The sequence below is a fragment of the Emys orbicularis genome, chromosome 7, assembly GCF_028017835.1.
Source record: "Emys orbicularis isolate rEmyOrb1 chromosome 7, rEmyOrb1.hap1, whole genome shotgun sequence".
Taxonomy (NCBI): Eukaryota; Metazoa; Chordata; order Testudines; family Emydidae; genus Emys; species Emys orbicularis.
The window spans coordinates 107,554,935-107,573,261 of NC_088689.1; the positions used below are offsets into that span (position 1 = coordinate 107,554,935).

Here is an 18,327-nt window from a genome sequence, read left to right on the forward strand (position 1 = left end):
CATCTTCGCCTTCCTTGGGACCGACTGCAGCGGGGCCCGGAGCCCCGGAGAGGAGGCGAGCGGACAGCAGTGGGGCCGGGACAATGGGGCTGGCTCCCTGGACAATGCGGGCGGCCAGAGGGACGGAGCCTGCTGCGCGAGTCGGAGCCACCTGCGCGCTGCCACAGGGGCCCCGAGCTCCCCCGGGGGCTGGCTGAGCGCGGCGGGCGCAAGGCACTCCCTGCATGGCGAGAGGCTGTGCGTAATGCAAGTGTCCAGGCACCAGCCCAGTCCCGGAGCGTCTAACTGCACGGATCCCTGGCAGCTGGAAATCTGGGGGTCCCTGGCCCCGGGGGCGAAGCCCCGGCACCCGGAGAGGTACCCGCCGGCCTCGGAGAGCCGCTCCTGCTTTGCAAAGATGCAGCTGAGGCCGCCAGCCCGCCGCCGCGGCCGCTCGCACCTCAGTGAGTGGCTGACCCTAGTGACCTGCCTTCAGCTGTGTGCAGGGAGACAGCCGCACGGGGGCACGTCCTGCCGGCGCGCAGGTGAGTGCTGGGGGGCCAGCCCGGACCATACTGTGCGCTTGGAGAAAGCTACGAAAGGGCAGGCGCAGGCCGGTGAGTTAGGAGAGGCCGTTTCAGCACCACCTGTGCCCGGGACAGCTCCCATAGCGGAGCTAGGACTCGATCCAGCCCGCGCTCCGCCCACGCCGCACAGAAAGCAGGATCCCTGTCTGTTTTTTCACCTGTTTGATTCCACCAAAGGCTGTTTACAAACTCTTTGCTTTGCCGTGGACTTTGGGAGCCCGTCAGCCCTGGAGCTCTTTCCTCACCTGCCAGTAAAGCCTAGTCCAGCTATACAGCTTGATCTATCACATTATCCGCCAGTCAAGCAAAGGAGGAGGAGAGAGAGTGCATTCCTACCATTAGTAAGGACTGGCAGGGCAGCCAACCGCCACCCCCACTTCCCTCAGTACAATTACCAGGTTCAGGTGGCTGAAAACCAGCCTCCAGGGACTCCTGTGATAACTATGGCAGCACAAGACCCCGATTCAGGGGAGGCTGGGAAGCTAGTCTACTCCATGGATGCCCTGATGAATAGCAGGTCCATGGAGCTGTTTAGCATTGACCCCAAGAACGGTCTCATCACCACCACCAAAGCTTTGGATAGAGAGACTATGGACCTGCACTATTTCCGGGTTACTGCTGTGGATCATGGGGTCCCCCGCCTTTCTGCCACCACCATGATTGCTGTAACTGTTGCTGACCGAAATGATCATGACCCTGTTTTTGAGCAGAGTGAGTACAGAGAGACTATTAGGGAAAATGTAGAAGAAGGCTACCCTATCTTACAGCTGAGGGCCACGGATGTGGACTCTCCACCCAATGCAAACATCAGGTATCGATTTGTGAATGAACAAGCAGCCCACTCTGTCTTTGAGATAGATCCCAGGTCAGGTCTGATCACCACCAGTGGGCAAGTGGACAGAGAGAAAATGGAGAAATATTCTTTGGTGGTGGAGGCAAACGACCAGGGTAAGGAGCCTGGGCCCAGATCTGCCACGGTTAAAGTCTATATCACAGTTCTGGATGAGAATGACAATGCCCCTCAGTTCAGTGAAAAACGCTACATTGTCCAGGTGAGAGAGGATATAAGACCCCATACGGAAATCTTGCGAGTTACTGCCACTGACATGGACAAAGACAATAATGCTTTAGTCCATTATAACATCATCAGTGGGAACAGCAGGGGCCAGTTCTCTATTGACAGTGTGACTGGGGAAATACAGGTGGTGGCGCCTTTGGATTTTGAAGTTGAACGTGAATATGCCCTGAGGATACGTGCTCAGGATGCAGGGCGCCCTCCTTTGTCTAACAATACTGGCATGGCCAGCATCCAAGTAGTGGACATTAATGATCATGCCCCAATCTTTGTCAGTACCCCTTTTCAAATCTCCGTCCTGGAAAATGCCCCCCTTGGCCATTCAGTGATCCACATCCAGGCAGTGGATGCAGATTATGGGGAGAATTCTCGTCTGGAATATAAACTAACTGGGGTCTCAGCTGACACCCCTTTTGTGGTGAACAGTGCCACTGGGTGGATCACAGTGAGTGGCCCCTTGGACCGTGAGTCAGTGGAGCACTATTTCTTTGGGGTGGAGGCTCGGGACCATGGCTCTCCATCCTTATCTGCCTCCGCTAGTGTCACTATCACTGTCATGGATGTGAATGACAATCGACCTGAATTCACCCAAAAGGAGTATTTCATCCGGCTAAATGAGGATGCTGTTGTGGGGACCAGTGTTCTCAGTGTCACGGCAATCGACAGGGATGTGAACAGTGCCATAAGCTACCAGATAACGGGAGGGAACACCCGTAACCGCTTCTCTATCAGCACTCAGGGAGGAGTGGGGCTGATCACTCTCTCGCTACCCTTGGACTACAAGCAAGAGAGGCGCTATGTGCTAACAGTGACTGCCTCTGACCGGACCCTGCATGACAACTGTCACATTCATATCAACATCACTGATGCCAACACCCATAGGCCTGTGTTCCAAAGTGCCCACTATTCAGTTAGTGTCAATGAGGACCGTCCTGTGGGCAGCACTGTGGTGGTAATCGGTGCCACTGATGATGATGTGGGGGAAAATGCCAGGATCACTTATTACCTAGAGGACAATATTCCTCAGTTTCGTATTGATGCGGACTCTGGTGCCATCACATTGCAGGCGGAGCTAGACTATGAAGACCAGGTCACCTACACCTTGGCCATCACTGCCAAAGATAATGGGATCCCTCAGAAAGCGGACACCACCTATGTAGAAATCATGGTGAATGATGTAAATGACAATGCCCCTCAGTTTGTAAGCGCTCACTATCAAGGCATTATATCGGAGGATGCCCCTTCATTCACCAGCGTGCTCCAGATCTCTGCCACTGACCGCGATGCCCACACCAATGGGCGGGTACAATACACCTTCCAGAATGGGGAGGATGGGGATGGGGATTTTACCATAGAGCCCACCTCTGGGATTATCCGTACTGTCCGCAGGCTGGACCGAGAGAGTGTCCCAGTCTATGAGCTGACTGCCTATGCTGTGGACAGGGGGGTCCCCGCGCAAAGAACCCCTGTCAATATTCAAGTCACTGTTCAAGATGTGAATGACAATGCCCCTGTTTTCCCAGCTGAAGAGTTTGAGGTTTTGGTGAAGGAGAACAGCATTGTGGGCTCTGTGGTGGCCCAGATCACAGCCATTGACCCAGATGAGGGACCTAATGCCCAGGTCATGTATCAGATTGTGGAAGGCAACATCCCGGAGATCTTCCAGATGGACATATTTTCTGGGGAGCTCACTGCCTTGATTGACCTGGATTATGAGACAAAGCCCGAGTATGTAATTGTGGTCCAGGCCACATCTGCCCCTCTGGTCAGCAGAGCCACCGTCCACATCAAGCTCATTGACCAGAATGACAACAGCCCTGTCCTCAAGAACTTCCAGATCCTCTTCAACAACTACATTTCCAACAGGTCCAACACCTTCCCTTCGGGGGTCATAGGGAAGATCCCGGCTTATGACCCAGATGTGTCCGACAAGCTCTTCTACACTTTTGAACGGGGCAATGAGCTGCACTTGTTGATTGTAAATCAGTCAAGTGGTGAGCTGAGGCTGAGCCGTAAGCTGGACAACAATCGTCCCCTGGTGGCCTCCATGCTGGTGACGGTCACAGGTAAGATATTTAAACTCTTTGGATGACTGTGATAGTGTAACATTTCCTAGAGACATTCAGGTGGTTCCAGGCTGGAGACTCCAACATGTATCTTGTGGTGCTGAGTTTTCAGCATTTGGGCCATTATTTTACTTAAAATCTGAAAAAATAAAATAAAATAAAATAAAATAAAATGGGCGCTTATGATAATATCCATACGACTGGAACGTCTTGTAAAGCATTTGAAATGTAAGGATGACAATGTTGTATAACAGCAAAGTGTTGTTATTTAGCTAGAAGATCAGTTAGTCATAGCTTTAAGCATGAGGTGCTCTCTCTAGTAAATGCAAGTATCTGGGATACACTGCATAGGATGCTGGCTTGGGAAGCACACTGCTTTTCCTGGTGGCGGAACAGACTGCTCCTGCTGGTTCCTAGAGGCTGCTGACCCAGGGGCTGAATGTGCCATCTCTGCTTTGCTTGGAGCCCCTTCTAGCTCAGGAAGTGAGCCATTCCCATCCTTTGGGGCCTGCGCATGCTCTTGCCACTGTGCTCTCAGCCTTTGCTGATTCAGGGAGTGAGGGATCAAGCTTGGGGCTTGAACTCAGCCCCTTAAAAAATCGTATTCAAATGTTTGCTGTTACCACTCCCCTTTTTGTTCTCCCTGCCCTTCCAAAAATAGTTCACGTTTTAAAATTCTGGTTTTGGAATATTAATACTACAAATATTTAGGGCTCCATTTTCAAAAGCAGCTTTTTGGAGTCCAGGTTATTGCATGCACAGAAATTGGGTGTAAAAGATCACGCACACAGTTTGAGAAGAGAGGTTTAAAATGTATCCCCCTAAACTGTCAGTGTAGGTCCTTGTGTGCCGTGCATCCTCTGTATTAATGTGTGTATCCATACTAACCTCCCCTGTGACATAGAGAATTATTATTATCCCCACTTTACAGATGTGGATCAGAGGCACAGATGGATTAAGTGACTTGCCTGAGGTCACACAGGAAACGTGGCAGAGCCAAATTTGAATGTAGATCTTGTGAGTCCCAGTCCCTTGCCTTTACCACAAGACCATCCTTCCTGCCTTGTATAGGGTGTTTCTTGAAATACCAAATAACCTATGTGTGACTTGTAGAAGGAGGTGGGGGAGGTGTCCATTTGGAGGGTATCAGTGACACAGGCTAAGTTATTTAGCTGTGTCTAGGGAGGCATACATTATTCATTACCTTTCACAGATCCTCAGCTTCCATCTAACCCTTCCTCCCCCTTCCCCCACCCTACCAACTCGTTTAGTGAGTGAGCTCGGAAAATAAGGCCCTTGTTTCTTTCAAAAGATGCAGTATGGGCTTTCAATGTTGATATGTTCAGTCCAGCCCAGCGTACTCAGCTACAGCACCTCACTAGATTGAGGTTCTTTAGGGGTTAATTGTAACTGCAGGGCAGGGTAATATCATATTCAGACACACACATGCACAGGCTGATTACTAGAGATGGGGGGAGCCGTGCTGACCTTTCTTGCTTCTGCCAGAGTATGTTTATGCAGGTTCTGCCTCCTAATACACTTAACCCTGCACAAAGGCAGGAGGAAATCACATTTCAAGGCCTTGCACTAAACTACCTTAGAACAACAAGGCTCTTGAAATTACCATGTCATCATTTTCCAGTGGAAGTGAGGCTAGAAAAAGCTAAGCTCACTGTGGCGAGAAGGATAAGAAAGGAAGCCCAGTCTTGCAGGAGGGGAGCAGAATGGAAAACGTGCCTTTTGTTGGCTTCAGTGGGCGCTAGGGGTGTTTAGGTTTAGACCCTGCTTTGTAAGAATGTCACCTTCCTGTAGCCCTGGCATTTTTTATTATTCTGTTATTTACTGAGCACCATCCATGCGCTTTATAAACATATAGTGATGGAAGGCCCAAAGCTCACAGTCAGAATCAACACAAAATTATAGTGACATCTAAAGAAAGGGCTAGGGGCATTTTGCAGATTAAAATGAACTGAAATTAAAATTTGATTACACTGTTCATTTATATACAGTGCAGTCCTAAAGCCACTGCACCAAAATGAACTTCCTTCTGTAATACGAGTACATTCATTTCTGAAGATTCACAGCAATAAAAGCACGTTGGTAAGATACCCAGAGCTGTTATCGTATAACAGACCAAGAACATTCCCAGTATGGGAGAAGCTTTCATTGCTCTGTGTGGGTTTTTGGTCTCTTTGGAAAAATGCTAGAGGGCTACAGACTGGAAGGAAGGTTAGAATATAGCACTACATTGAAGAATAGATTACCACTAAACTGAATATATTAATATACAAAACAGAATATACCACTAAATTGAAGGCTAAGTGCCTATTCAGTCTCCATCTCTGTTTGGCTGCCAGCTGTATTTATTATCTACTAGGACCCTGTCATTGGTAGGGTTAATATGGTGTGAGGAGGAAGGGAAGACTTTGATAGTACTAAAACAATATTATTGCACAGGGGCTGAAATAACAAAACCACTGATAGGCAGCAAAAACAATAGAATTCTTTGGCTCAGAGGAATAAAGTGTTTGAGTTGGAGTGGCAGATCTCAAAGGAAAATGTACAGGAGTTTCCTGAAGGTGGGTGGGTGGTTCCACCTGGATCCCCCTATAATCCCTCTGGAAGACCCCATGTCAGACCTACACTCTGTCCAAAGAAGGCTGGATGCAGCTCCCTATGGAGCCAATTATCATTAGCGTCCTCTATGCATAAAACCCACCCTGGGGTTATTGCATCTTCATTTTAAGCATCTGCCGCTGTTGAGCCAGGATACTGGATTAGATAAGACATTGGTCTGACCTGGTATGGCAAGTCCTATGGCAGGCATCACTGCACGAGCCTTTTCCTAGGAAGTGACAAGTTCAAAACCACCATGCACAATAGCTAACTATTCCATGGCAGCTAGCATTTTGCATGAGACTTTGTCTCATCAGTGCTTGAAATCTTTTACAGTGGGTATCAATGCACAAAACCTTCCACATCCTGGCAGGTGGTGAGAGTGCATGCCCAACTCGAACCAAAATGGGTTGCACTTCGGAGTCCTACTGCAGCAGTTGCTGCCCCCTCCCGGACAGCTCTGGTGACTAGTCTTTACCAAGTAGCCAGGAGCCTGAGAACTTGAAGCTGTCATCCGTGCCTTTGTTACTCCAGGCTGCACAACTGGAATATGCCCTATTCGGGGCTACCTCTGAAGTCCACTCTGAAACACCAGCTGATTCAGTATGCAGGGTCTGGGTAGCTCACAATGAGCACATAACATTGTTAATTCAGATCTCTGAATTAGACCCCTGTTTGCGTCTCGGTACAATTCAAAGTGTTGGTGATGATCGTTAAAGCTCGGAAAGGTCTGGGAACCAGTTATCTAAGGTGCCTCTTACCTTATACTTCACCATAGCATTTAAGATCAAGTGGGGTGCACTTGTTGTCAGGTCTTTAGTTTAAACACTCTGAGTCAAATCATTCTATTGAAGTCAATGAAGTTACGACAGGGCTGAATTTGCCCTCCATGTCTGTTGCCAAGTTTTTCTCTGGAGAGGCCCTGCTTTTGGAATTTGCTCCCCTTGCAGGGCCATTAGAGCCCAAGACTAGTAACCTTAGAGCATGGCGCAATATACACTTATTTAGGTTAGGTGTTAAGTAACAGTTTGGTGTTGTCCTTGGATGTTATGTTTTAATCTCCATATTTAAAGCTACCAAGGCAAGAGGCCCTGTAATTAATTTTGTGATAATACACTATGTAAGTTAAATTTGACTGGATTCACAAGATCTCACAAATCCCCCCAATTATATATACCAGAAACTTGAAAGAGCTGCTGATGCCTCCTGGAAAATAGAGAGGAACATTTACCTCAAAAACAATTATCTCTTAGTTTCTCTTTCCTTTCATGCCTTTCTCCTAAAGACATTTTTGTAAAAAACACCAAGATCTTTCCAACATAGGCATCTCTCTTGCTCCTTATTCCCACATGTGAACATTGTGAATCTTTTTTTGTGATGGCATCATCATCTCTTAGACAACTGATTGTGATGCTACAAACAGGATTATGACATGAGAGGGGAAAGAAACATCAGAGGCTGCTGAGCTCCTAAAAGACAAAGGTCCCAGAGGACATACAGAAAAGCTGGTGTTCAGGGAGAATTGTTTCTGAATAAAATGTTTTCTATGAGGCATTGATTTCTCTGTAGCTTTGGCTTATGGGGCCTGGTGATTGAAGTGTTAGGAAAAACAACAGTAAGAGTGTGTATTCTGCATCCCTCGCTGTTTCTGATTGGCTTGGCATTGGGCACCAGAAAAAGAGCTATCATTAGGGGGAAAGGGACTACTGAGATCTTCAGGGTTGAGTATTAACCATAAACTGGGATATCCTGAATTGAACTTGTTCCCTGTACTTTGGAGATGGGCTCCAAGTGTGCAGAACTAGTCTCTGATGGCTGCTTCCTCAGGCAGCATTTGTCATGAGCAGATGTAATTGTGTCATAAGGTAGCATCACGTGACATTCACTCTGGGGTCAGAGGTTTGAACGTGATTTGTGGTTGGCTTTCTGCTAGGTCCATTGGCTTTCACTTACCCAGTATCTTTAGCAGTATAGTGCCTCGATATAGTGAGCTAGATTCTTGGCTGTTGTAAATTGGCATAACTTCACTGAATTCAATGGAGCTGCATGAATGTATACCAGCTGAGAATCTGGCCCAGCATGACTGGCACCCTGTAAATACCTTAGCTGGAACAGCAGAGCATCCTTACCCCCATTCCCAACCCAAGTTCACTTTCCTGACAGTCTTTTACCCTAAGGCAGTGGTTCCCAAACTTGTTCCGCCGCTTGTGCAGGGAAAGCCCCTGGCGGGCCGGGCCAGTTTGTTTACCTGCCGCGTCCGCAGGTTCGGCCAATCGCGGCTCCCAATGGCCACGGTTCACTGCTCCAGGCCAATGGGAGCTGCTGGAAGCGGCGGCCAGTACGTCCCTCGGCCCGCGCCGCTTCCCACGACTTCCATTGGCCTGGGACGGCAAACCGCGGCCACTGGGAGCCGCGATCGGCCGAACCTGCAGACGTGGCAGGTAAACAAACCGGCCTGGCCCGCCAGGGGCTTTCCTTGCACAAGCGGCGGAACAATTTTGGGAACCACTGCCCTAAGCCCATGTGTCTAATAGGAATCAACAGCCAGGGTGTCCATAACAGCCTGGTGAATAAATAAGTGATTAGTTGCTGCGTGTTTGGGGAGAAGAACTCAACCTGTAAAGGATAGTAGGAAAGAACCAGCAAAATAACATATTCTGCTATTCAGATGCATGTGTGACTCCCATTACTGATGATGGGAATTATGCAGGTTTATTGACAAGAGTTTAGACCCCAGCCTTGAGGTGGGGGATCCTGGGATTTGGATTAAACAATAAAGAACCCTGGAAAAACTGTGTGTGACTGCAAAGGATACAGGGGGTCTGTGCTAAGAATGGCCATGCTGTACCTTATACTCCCACCCCTCCTACTGCAGCTGTGGTGCCACTAACCTCAGCCCTGCTTCTGACATCTTGTACTGTGTCTTGGGACTGTAACTTTGATCTCTACAACCAGCTAAGCAGACTGGTTTTTGTCCTCTATAAGTACTGGTTCAGTTGGTCAGCAAAGGTGTCGTAAAGGACAGGCAGGGAGATAAAGGAACCGCTTTCCAAGCGGTTCCAAGCTCCATGTTAAGTAAATGCAGGAGCAAACTTCTCCCCATATTCCCTGTGCCATGTCACAATGGAGTATTTTCCTGGGTGCACTGTTCAAACTGACTTGTCTAGTGTTCCATTGCTCATTGATTGGGTTTTTAATAAATGTGTAATTCCCCTCCACCCATCCTAAATCCTCACACTCCCTATGTTCCCATCACCATTGGCAATAATCCTCTCCATTGGCTGGCAGTCTCAGCAAGGAGGTCCAGCAAGGCAGTCCTGGGCATGTCAGTGGAGAGTAATTAGAAGCTCATGCTGCTACCAGCAATGCACAGGAGATAAAATGAGCTTGACTGCTGGTTGTGGCCAGGGACTGAATGTTGTGTCCTCCTTGCTCTCAGAGAGCCTGGGGCAGGGGTGTAAAGACCATACACGAAGGCCATTTATTTACCAAAATACAGGCAAGCTTTTGTCCATGGCTTCCACCATGGATGGACCCAAACCTACTGTTATGGAGGTGTTCTCTGGCAGAGAGGGACACAAAGCCTCTGCAGAAGCTCTCACACACTAATGTTCTCTGCTCCAGGGCACTGAATAACAAAGCAAAGTGTGCATGTGTGTGGGGGAGAAACAGAGGGAGCCCCAAGCCAGACAGCCCCATGGCTGTGAGAAATTAAGAGGCCCCAGTGTGACTGAAGAGGAGATAAAGATGCTAGGCTGCTTTAGCAAGTCTGGCCATGCTGCTCTGCTCCTTTCTTCCCTTTCCTCTTCAGAGGGTGTTTTACAGAATGTGGCTGCAATTTTATCTTCAGTTCTCAGGCCATTAACTCAAGAGCAGCCTCTGAGACCTCACAGCCTCTCTTCACTTGCAAAGTTAGCCTGGGATGGTCCATCATAATGCAGCATTGAGTACCTCATGGACTGAGACAAGGCTAGGTTGGTAAATGAATGGAAAAGAACCCTCCCTGAACCCCCTCAAATGAGATCTAATCATCTCAACCTGTCTGAAAGGAGAAAGAGAGGTGTACGTGTGTAACAGGGACAGGAGGTGGTGCAGCTTGGAAGAAGAATGGGAAGTGAGGAGCTGACAACTGATTCCTCTCAGGCCATATAGATGGGTATCTCCTCCGGGAATAGATGGATGGAGTGGGTGGCTGAGCAGCTTTCCAGCTGTATAGCTGGATTTCCCTTGGGGAAGTGAGAGAGACAAGGTGGGTGAGGTAATATCTTTTATTGGACCAACTTCTGTTGGTGAGAGAGACAAGTGTTTGAGCTACACAGAGCTCCTCTTGGAAAGCTTGTCACTTTCACCGACAGAAGTTGGTCCAATTAAAAATATTACCTCACCCTGCCTTGTCTCTCTAATATACAATATCCTGGAACCAACCCGTCTACAACAACAGTGCAAACACCTGGGGCATTGAGGCACGCAGGCCTATCTGGGGCCCCTGTTCTATCAGGATAGGTGGGCTTATCCTGAGGGGGTGGAGCACTTGGAGCTGCTCCCTCAGTCTCTATAGCTATATACCTCTCCAGCTTTGTACCGTGGTTATTGTAAACCTCAATTCAATGCAAAAGTAGCAAGCCCTCCTCCCTGCTGCTGAACCTGGGTGTGCCCTGAGGCTGGAAGCTCTCTTTCCCCCTCTCCTCGCTACCTTCCCTGTAGGCAAGTTTCCAGGACACCCCTCTTTGTAGGACATGAATATTCACCAATATTTGGCTCTCCAGCCATTCACCAGGGCCTGGATTTAATCAGAATGGCTGAGGAGTCTGCGATTAAATGGTTCCCCGGGGTGTTAGTGCCTCCAGTCGGCTTTGGGCTTTCTTTGTTTTTTTGGAGAGTCATTCCCTGAACCATCTGCTTCCCCTTAATGTGGCAGGGACAGGGAGGCCAGGCAAAGGCCTGAGCTCCGCAAGGGCAGTGCTGTCAGTGGGATGCATTGTGTTGTGCAGACAGTGAATACTGAACAGCCCACATGGGGTCACTTGGACTCGCAGCCCCCTTGTGGAAAGCAGGGGCTGGGTGGTATGTTACAATGAACAGATCTTCATGCTGGCGCAAACAGGGGATGCATTGTCAAGGCCTGGTGGGTCTCTATCTCAGCTTTGTGCTTCAGAAGCACCATCCATGGTCTGGATTCTGGTATCGCTTGTCGTCAGAGGTGAGATGAGTTTGCCAGTCTCAGCGTCATCCCTAGTCTGCAACACTAATATGGCACAAGTCCATTCTGTGAGGACAGGGGGAAATAGAGGATCCTCCAGAAATTTGGTCTCAGGCACATTCCATTTGTGGGGAAGTGCCCCTCGGAATGACCCTCCCAGCACTTGGGTGAGAAGGGCTGATTCTACACAGTCAGCCCGGGGGGGGAGAGTACACAGGGCTGGGATCCAAACTGTCACATTATCGGGATCCCCTTCATTGGGTCTGAGTTCCCCTCAGGAGACATCAGGGCTGCTTCTTCATCTCCCAGGTCTCCAGAGACGAGGGAAGTCCTGAGATGAGTCCAACACTGGCTGCCCCACTTGCTCAGTTATCATTTCTGTAGCACTGGAAACACGCAGGGCACTTCACACTGGGTCAGATATGCTAAGCCGAAAAGTAGGAGCAGCTGCTGGGCAGCCGCTGCAGCACGTGGGAAATTCCCTGTTTCATCACAGCTTCTGGGACCCACTGGGTCGATCAATCTGAGGTATTGATGAGCTGTTGACAGTCCTGCTGTCTAATGCTGGATAGACGCTTCATCCCTCCCCCCGGCACATCAGCCACAGGGAGAGAGCTCACCGCTCCCTGAGGACATGGGCATTATTTAAGAGGCAATGAAGGCTTGAGGGGGGTGCAGAGATGTGTGGGTGTCAGGTGTAGAGGGACAGAAGGGGGCCCAGGCAGCATACTTGGGGCTTGAGCAGAAGCTCCTTGTTTCTCCCTCCTTGTTCTCTTTCTGCCTGGCAGTGTTGATGCGGCTACAGTGACTTTTGTTGCCTCTCCCTTCCCATGTCTCTCTGCCTCCTACTCACCATAGCCTGAAGGCAGCAGTTCAGGGCTCAAATACAAGGCAGTGGGGATGAGGGGCATATCCCAAGTCTAGCCAGCAGCATCTGAATGGGGATGGAGAGCTTGTTTCCTTCATCCACAGGCTTCTCTAGACAGGTGCTAATTGTGCTTTCCAGTCTCAGGGCAGATGAGGCCAAAGCCAAGTACACATCCAGCCCCCTGCCTCCAGTCCAGCATGTCGCCTTCTCACTGCTCAGAGGTTCTGCTGCCAGGCATTCTCCTGTCCGACCCAGAACTCAGACCCATGTCAGCTAAGCTCTAACAGCTATAAATCAGGCACGTGCCCCCTGCCTATTGATTGGCACTGAACACCCTGTGAGCATAGTGAAGGGAGCTCCTCTGTCTATGGGTGGGAGCCATCTGGGATGGAACCAACCAAACACACAGATTGTACTTGCAATTACTGGAAAAGAAAATGGGCAAGGAAAGAGGAGGCAATGGGCTTGCAGTGCAGAGTCTCAAATCCCCTCCCTTCCTCCAGACAGGGGGCTGCAATGCAAGGTCCTAACAAACCCCCCCCTCACGTGGACAAAGAGGCTGCCATGCTGGGACCCCAGCCCCTCCTGATTCTGACAAGGGTACTATAGGGGATTTCAAAATAAGTGCTAGAGCAACAACCACCCTGAAATGCTGATTGACGAAGCGGAGCAAAAAGGGCCAAAGGGCTGCTGTTTATTTGGAGACCTTCATACCTAGGACTTGTAAAAAATCCCATTTAACATTTCCCCTCTGCCTGGCACCATGCAGCCCCACGTGCCTGTGACAGAGCGCTAGGAACCTAGAACCCAGGGTACGGCTACACTGCAAAATAACCCTGCGGCAGCAAGCCCTGGAGCCCAGGTCAACTGACTTAGGCTCGTGCTACAGGGCTAAAAACGGCAGCATAGACATTCCCACTTGGGCGGGGACCCAGGCTCTGAGACCCTCCCCCTTGCCAGATTCCAGAGCCCGGGCTCTAGCATAAGCAGGAATGCCTACATGATCCCTAGGAGCCTGAGTTAGTTGCCCTGGGCTCTGAGACTCACGGCTGCAGGGTGTTTTTTGCAGTATAGATGTCCCCTAAGATACAGTACTAGCTACTTCCCTCAGGGAATGGATTTAATTGGGGGGGCTGGGTGCTCAATGACTTAATTAGGCAGCAGGCTGATGAGCTAATGAGAGCAATCAGCCTGTCAGCTGGGAACAGTTAAAGCACAGGAAGGAAGGGTATGCAGCAGGGTGTGATCTTTCCCTTGCTCTCTCCCCAGGGTGGACTGAGAGGAAGTGTACTTCCAACTGTATGTTGCACAGGGCTGTACTGGTGGAGGGGACCCAGGGAATAGCACTGGTATCTATAAACTCAAAAGCATGCAGCCTGTTTGTGGTGGTCCAAAGGATGGAGAAGGCAGCCTGTTAGAGGGCCTCACCACCTCACTACCCTGAGTACCCCATAAATGGCACCACCACCTCTGGGGTGGGGAGAAACAGTCAACATCCAGCACCTGCAGGGAAGAGATATGGGGTAAATTTCAGTTCTTATGAAAGTTCCCAGGGATCTGTCTTGTCCACATAGGATGAACGGGAGCTCAGCTTTTAGGGTCTGGTATGAAAAGACTCACTCACTGTAGAGTGGGTGGTGCTCAGTTTGCCCCAGATGAGAGGAAGAGCTGGCATTTGGGTGTTTCATAGCCCTTGGCCATCCCTCTAACTTCTGAGGTCTGGATTTCCAAGCTAGACTGATGGTCCTGCGGACTGAAGGCCTCTCTCCTACAGAGCAAAGCAGCAGTTGGGGAAGCTTCCCACCCACCACCTTTTGCCAACAGAGAGATCCCCTGTAGCAATCAAAGCAGTGTTTATGCTCCATGGCCTAGCCAGTCATTGATTTCTCTGATAGATGTGGGCTTTGTGAGACAGGCCCCAAATTCATCTCATGCGGGGGCCACCAAACAGTTTTCCAATTTTGACAACTTCTTGTCACCGCATTCTTGTCTGGGATTCTAAGTACACCCAACAATCAGGAGAAGAGCACACATTCAGGACACCCAAATGGATGGCTCTTGGTTAGATCATGTTGCTTCTCTCCCTGAGACCTAAGCAGGTAAAAAGCATCCTATTGGTACTGGTTGGAGCCAGAGTTGTTTTCTGGCCTACGCCAGCCTGTGTTAACCTCTATTCATACTGTGTAGATGGCAATGGTTCCCTCCATTATCCCCACCACCACCTCCTCTGCCTCTGAGTCGGACAGAGTCAGCAGTGGGGGCTTCACAAGGAGAACTCTGGTGAGATTTTCTGCCTCACTTCCACATGAAACGTAAGGAGTTGGATTTAAAATGAAAAGCAAGCCCCCAAGCCATCCACCAGGAGATTAGCTCCTGGGTGATTGCTATGGTGCCTCTCCTTCCTGCCCCCCCTCTTTCTCAGCCCTGTTTGAATCTTATCTCCAGAGCTCCAGTGCTGGTGTTTGTGAGGGAGGCTTCCACCGGAATGTCCAGGGTTGCAGAAAAGCAGTCACCTTTTAGAGAGAGAAAAGGGAGAAATTTCAATCTTTTAAATCCTCCCAAGCGCTGAACTTCAAACGGGGCTGAGGAAATCAAAGGGCTGGCGTCTCGGCACAACAGCCCTGGAGAGAGTGAAACAATACAGCCAAGTTGCACAGGCAGCTCAGAGGCAGAGTGGGCCTGGTGGGGGCTGGAGGAGTGTTGCAGTGAAATGGGGAGCTTAGCACTTAAATACGTTGGCCCTTCATCTCCTGAGCCCAAGCTTCCAGTTAGAGCTCAGGAGGGTTTGCAGCTCCCAGTGCTGCCAACAAACGTACAACCTCAACCTCCGACATGGCCATTTGTGACAGATTGTGCTGGGCTCTGTGATTTGGAGCCTTTAACAGGGATTAGACTGAGTCCCCCAAACTCATTTCACTTGTGAGCACAGTAAGATCTGAATGCAGCTGTCTATTGGAGTGTCAGCCCTCTTGCGCATCCCAGCAACAATGCCCACTGCTTGTATGTAATGCATTGAAGCCCAGGTTATGTCAGCGCCGCAGGAGATAGCGAATGCAATTATCTCCCATTCGGCAGGGCTGGCAACACAGACATGGAGCGAGGGGCTGATAATATCCTCCTGCTGTGCTGTCCCTAGGATACAGGCTCTCCCTTTCACAACGCCATGACATGAACAATGTGGGGGAGACCAGACGGACTTTTGGGTCCCCCCAGACCTTCCACTGAGAACACAATGATGCTTCTCTGCGCACCAGCATGTGGAGGGTGGGACAGAGATTATTAATATGAGTTTAAAAGCTCTGTGCACTTACACTAGTAATTAAGGCAGCTCCCCCCCTTGGAAATGGTAGGAGCCATTCTGACTGTTGCGTGAGGGCTGCATCTCACCTTTGGTGTGGTGTCCTGCTAATGGAGCGGTTACACTGGCTGAGGATCCAGAGGTGCTTTGTTATAGCAGAGAGGAGCAGGCAGCATGGGTTATAGATAGGCAGAGTAGCTGAGAACTCATCTTTCAGTTTTCAGCTGCAGGAAACAATATGAAAGGTGTATAAATAAAAGCACAAAGAGAGCGGAGATGTATGGGCCAGAGCGTAATGACTTGACTTCTTATTCTCCGGAAGCTCTTTTGCTGGAGACAGCCATTCCATCACAATCACGTTGTCCTGGGGCTGCTGCTGTCACTGGCACTACTTTGGTGGGCTAGGAAGGAGCCCGCAGGGAAAAGGTAGAGCCCCCTCACCTCCAGGCCCTGCCACAGCTCTAGGGGCAGTGACACAGCAGGAAGCTATGTGCAGAGAAACTGAGTCCTGTGTCTCTAGCAGGTTGGTTGTGCAGGAGAAAGTCTCGGCATCACAGCTGTGTGATTGTGTGTGGTAAGGGGAGCTGAGGTTGTTGTGCTGGCCCACAATCCTTTGGGGGGCACAAACTAATGATGCTGCAAACAGCAGCATCCCCTGGGAATCGGGTGTATTCTGGAAAAAGCAGGGCAAGTGGTTGCACCAGTCTGGGAAACAGGATGCTGTGAGTTCAGCTTGAATGCATCGGTGCACTGTAGAAGATAGGGCCGGGGGGCGCAGTGAGGCCTGGCAGCATTGGGTTGATGGGCAGGTCTAGGAGGCTGCTGTTTGTGTGAGCTCAGGCAGATCATCGTGCCAGCAACACTGAAACCTCCAAGGAGAGGTCAGTCACTGATGCATAGGCTATTTCTTCTCAGCACAGCTGGGGGATTGATAAGGATGTCATTTCTTGGGGGGAGGGCATTCCAGCAGGACCACCCAAAGACCTCCCATAGCCCTGAGTCTGTTTGCATCAGTTCTGGAATCGTTCTGTGTCCCCCTTTATCTGGGCTCTAGCATTTGCTAGGCACTGATATGCAAACACCCTCCACAAATGGTAACTCTGGGAAGAGGGACCTTCAGAGGAGTGTACTGAGGGACCTTCAGCTTCTCGAGTTCAGGGTCTTGGCCTGCGGGTGCCCATTGCTGATTTAACTCCTCTGAAGGGTCGAAAGGCACTATCAGAACGTTCCCCCCCAGTTGCTGTAGGGACTCTCCAGGGCATGGAGGGGAGGTTAAGAAAAGGGACTGACAGTGCGTTGGCCTCCCCAGTGCTGCAGGGGCTCCCTGGTGGGACACCAAGGGGTGAGTGGGAGGAGGGGAGGCAGTTGCAGAAGGTGGGGTTTCCCCCCAGACCATGTAAGTTATCCTAGTCACAGTGGCACAGCCCCATAAATCCACTCACATCTCTTTGCTTTTCCTGCCGAGATGAATGTTTCCTTTGAACCCTAAGCTATGTCATAAATCAGAGCGCCCCTCCCTTGTGTGTGCTGAGTCCCAAGCCGCAAGATATTCCTTGAACTTGGCACAAAAATGTTAACAATAGCGTGGATTAAAGACGCCCTGTGTTCCTGTGAAAGGGAATGTGCGAGGCCATTTCTGGGGGATCCATTTTCCTGTCAGACGCCAGGCCCAATCTTTCTGCAGCAGACAAGGGAAGAGTAATGCCCCTTCCAGGAAACCGATCAAGGCTCTTTCAAGTGGTGCTTTGCAGAGATGATCGCACTGGCTCAGGAAGGGGAGAGGGAGGAGATTGGAGGGAAGGACACTGGTTCTGTAGCCTGCAGGCCTTTTGTGTCTCTACAGGGGACCAGCTCCATCCGTTTACCAGCACCGTTCCTGTGTTCACACTTTTAAGGGGTATTGGGGTCCGAGTCAAGGTGGCCGAGCTTGGTCTCAGGTGCAAGTCACCTCCCCTGGTCCAGCAAGTTGCTGCTTTGGTATGAGTTGCTGCAGCCGTCCTAAACACTGAGGCTGGTGTGAATATTGGCTCACAATATTGGTGCCTGCCAGTCTTGTGGCTGAAGGTTTGTTTTTAAATCCGGAGTTTCCCAGAATCTGTGTTGTGTGCGGTGCTGAAGCTGATACCTGCATGCAACTTGTCGCCGACCATAGGAGAAGTTCACACAACAGCCACCCAGGGAGTAGACAAGTGAGGAATAGCACCTTATACGTGTGAAGGATAAGTGCCAAATGACACCAGGGCAGCTGTCTAGTAAGTCTGAAGATGGATTGTTCCATTAGATGGTGAATTGAAAGTTTTCTTATGATTATTATAAAACATTCCTATAGCATTGTAAATTTCCCCACGCCCTCGCAGAGCATCAGCAGAGCACGTGCCCTGCCCTGAAGAGCTTCCTGGCTCACAAAGAGACAAATGCACAAGGGGCAGGAAGATGTGGGGATTTCTCATGAAGAGAAGAAGGGTCAGATTCATCCCCGGTGTAACTCAGCTGACGTCACTAATGAGTGGGGCCTGAAGGGAGCAGGGGTTGCAGGAAGAAGCGTCTTCCAGGAAAAGATTTGAAGGAGGAAAGGGAGGGGCCCCTTGGTGGCTGAGGGGTGTGAGTGGGCTGGACTTGTGATCAAATGGGGCATTGG

General features: G+C 50.1%; 1 protein-coding gene across 1 annotated transcript in view; it reads left to right on the forward strand.

Moving 5' to 3' along the window:
- Positions 1 to 244: 244 nt before the first annotated feature.
- Positions 245 to 18,327, forward strand: part of CELSR3 (cadherin EGF LAG seven-pass G-type receptor 3) — a 67,280-nt gene continuing 49,197 nt past the window's right edge. The window contains exon 1 of the mRNA XM_065408472.1: positions 245 to 3,707. Coding sequence (XP_065264544.1) covers positions 245 to 3,707 — 3,463 coding nt within the window. The remainder of the gene's footprint in view (positions 3,708 to 18,327) is intronic.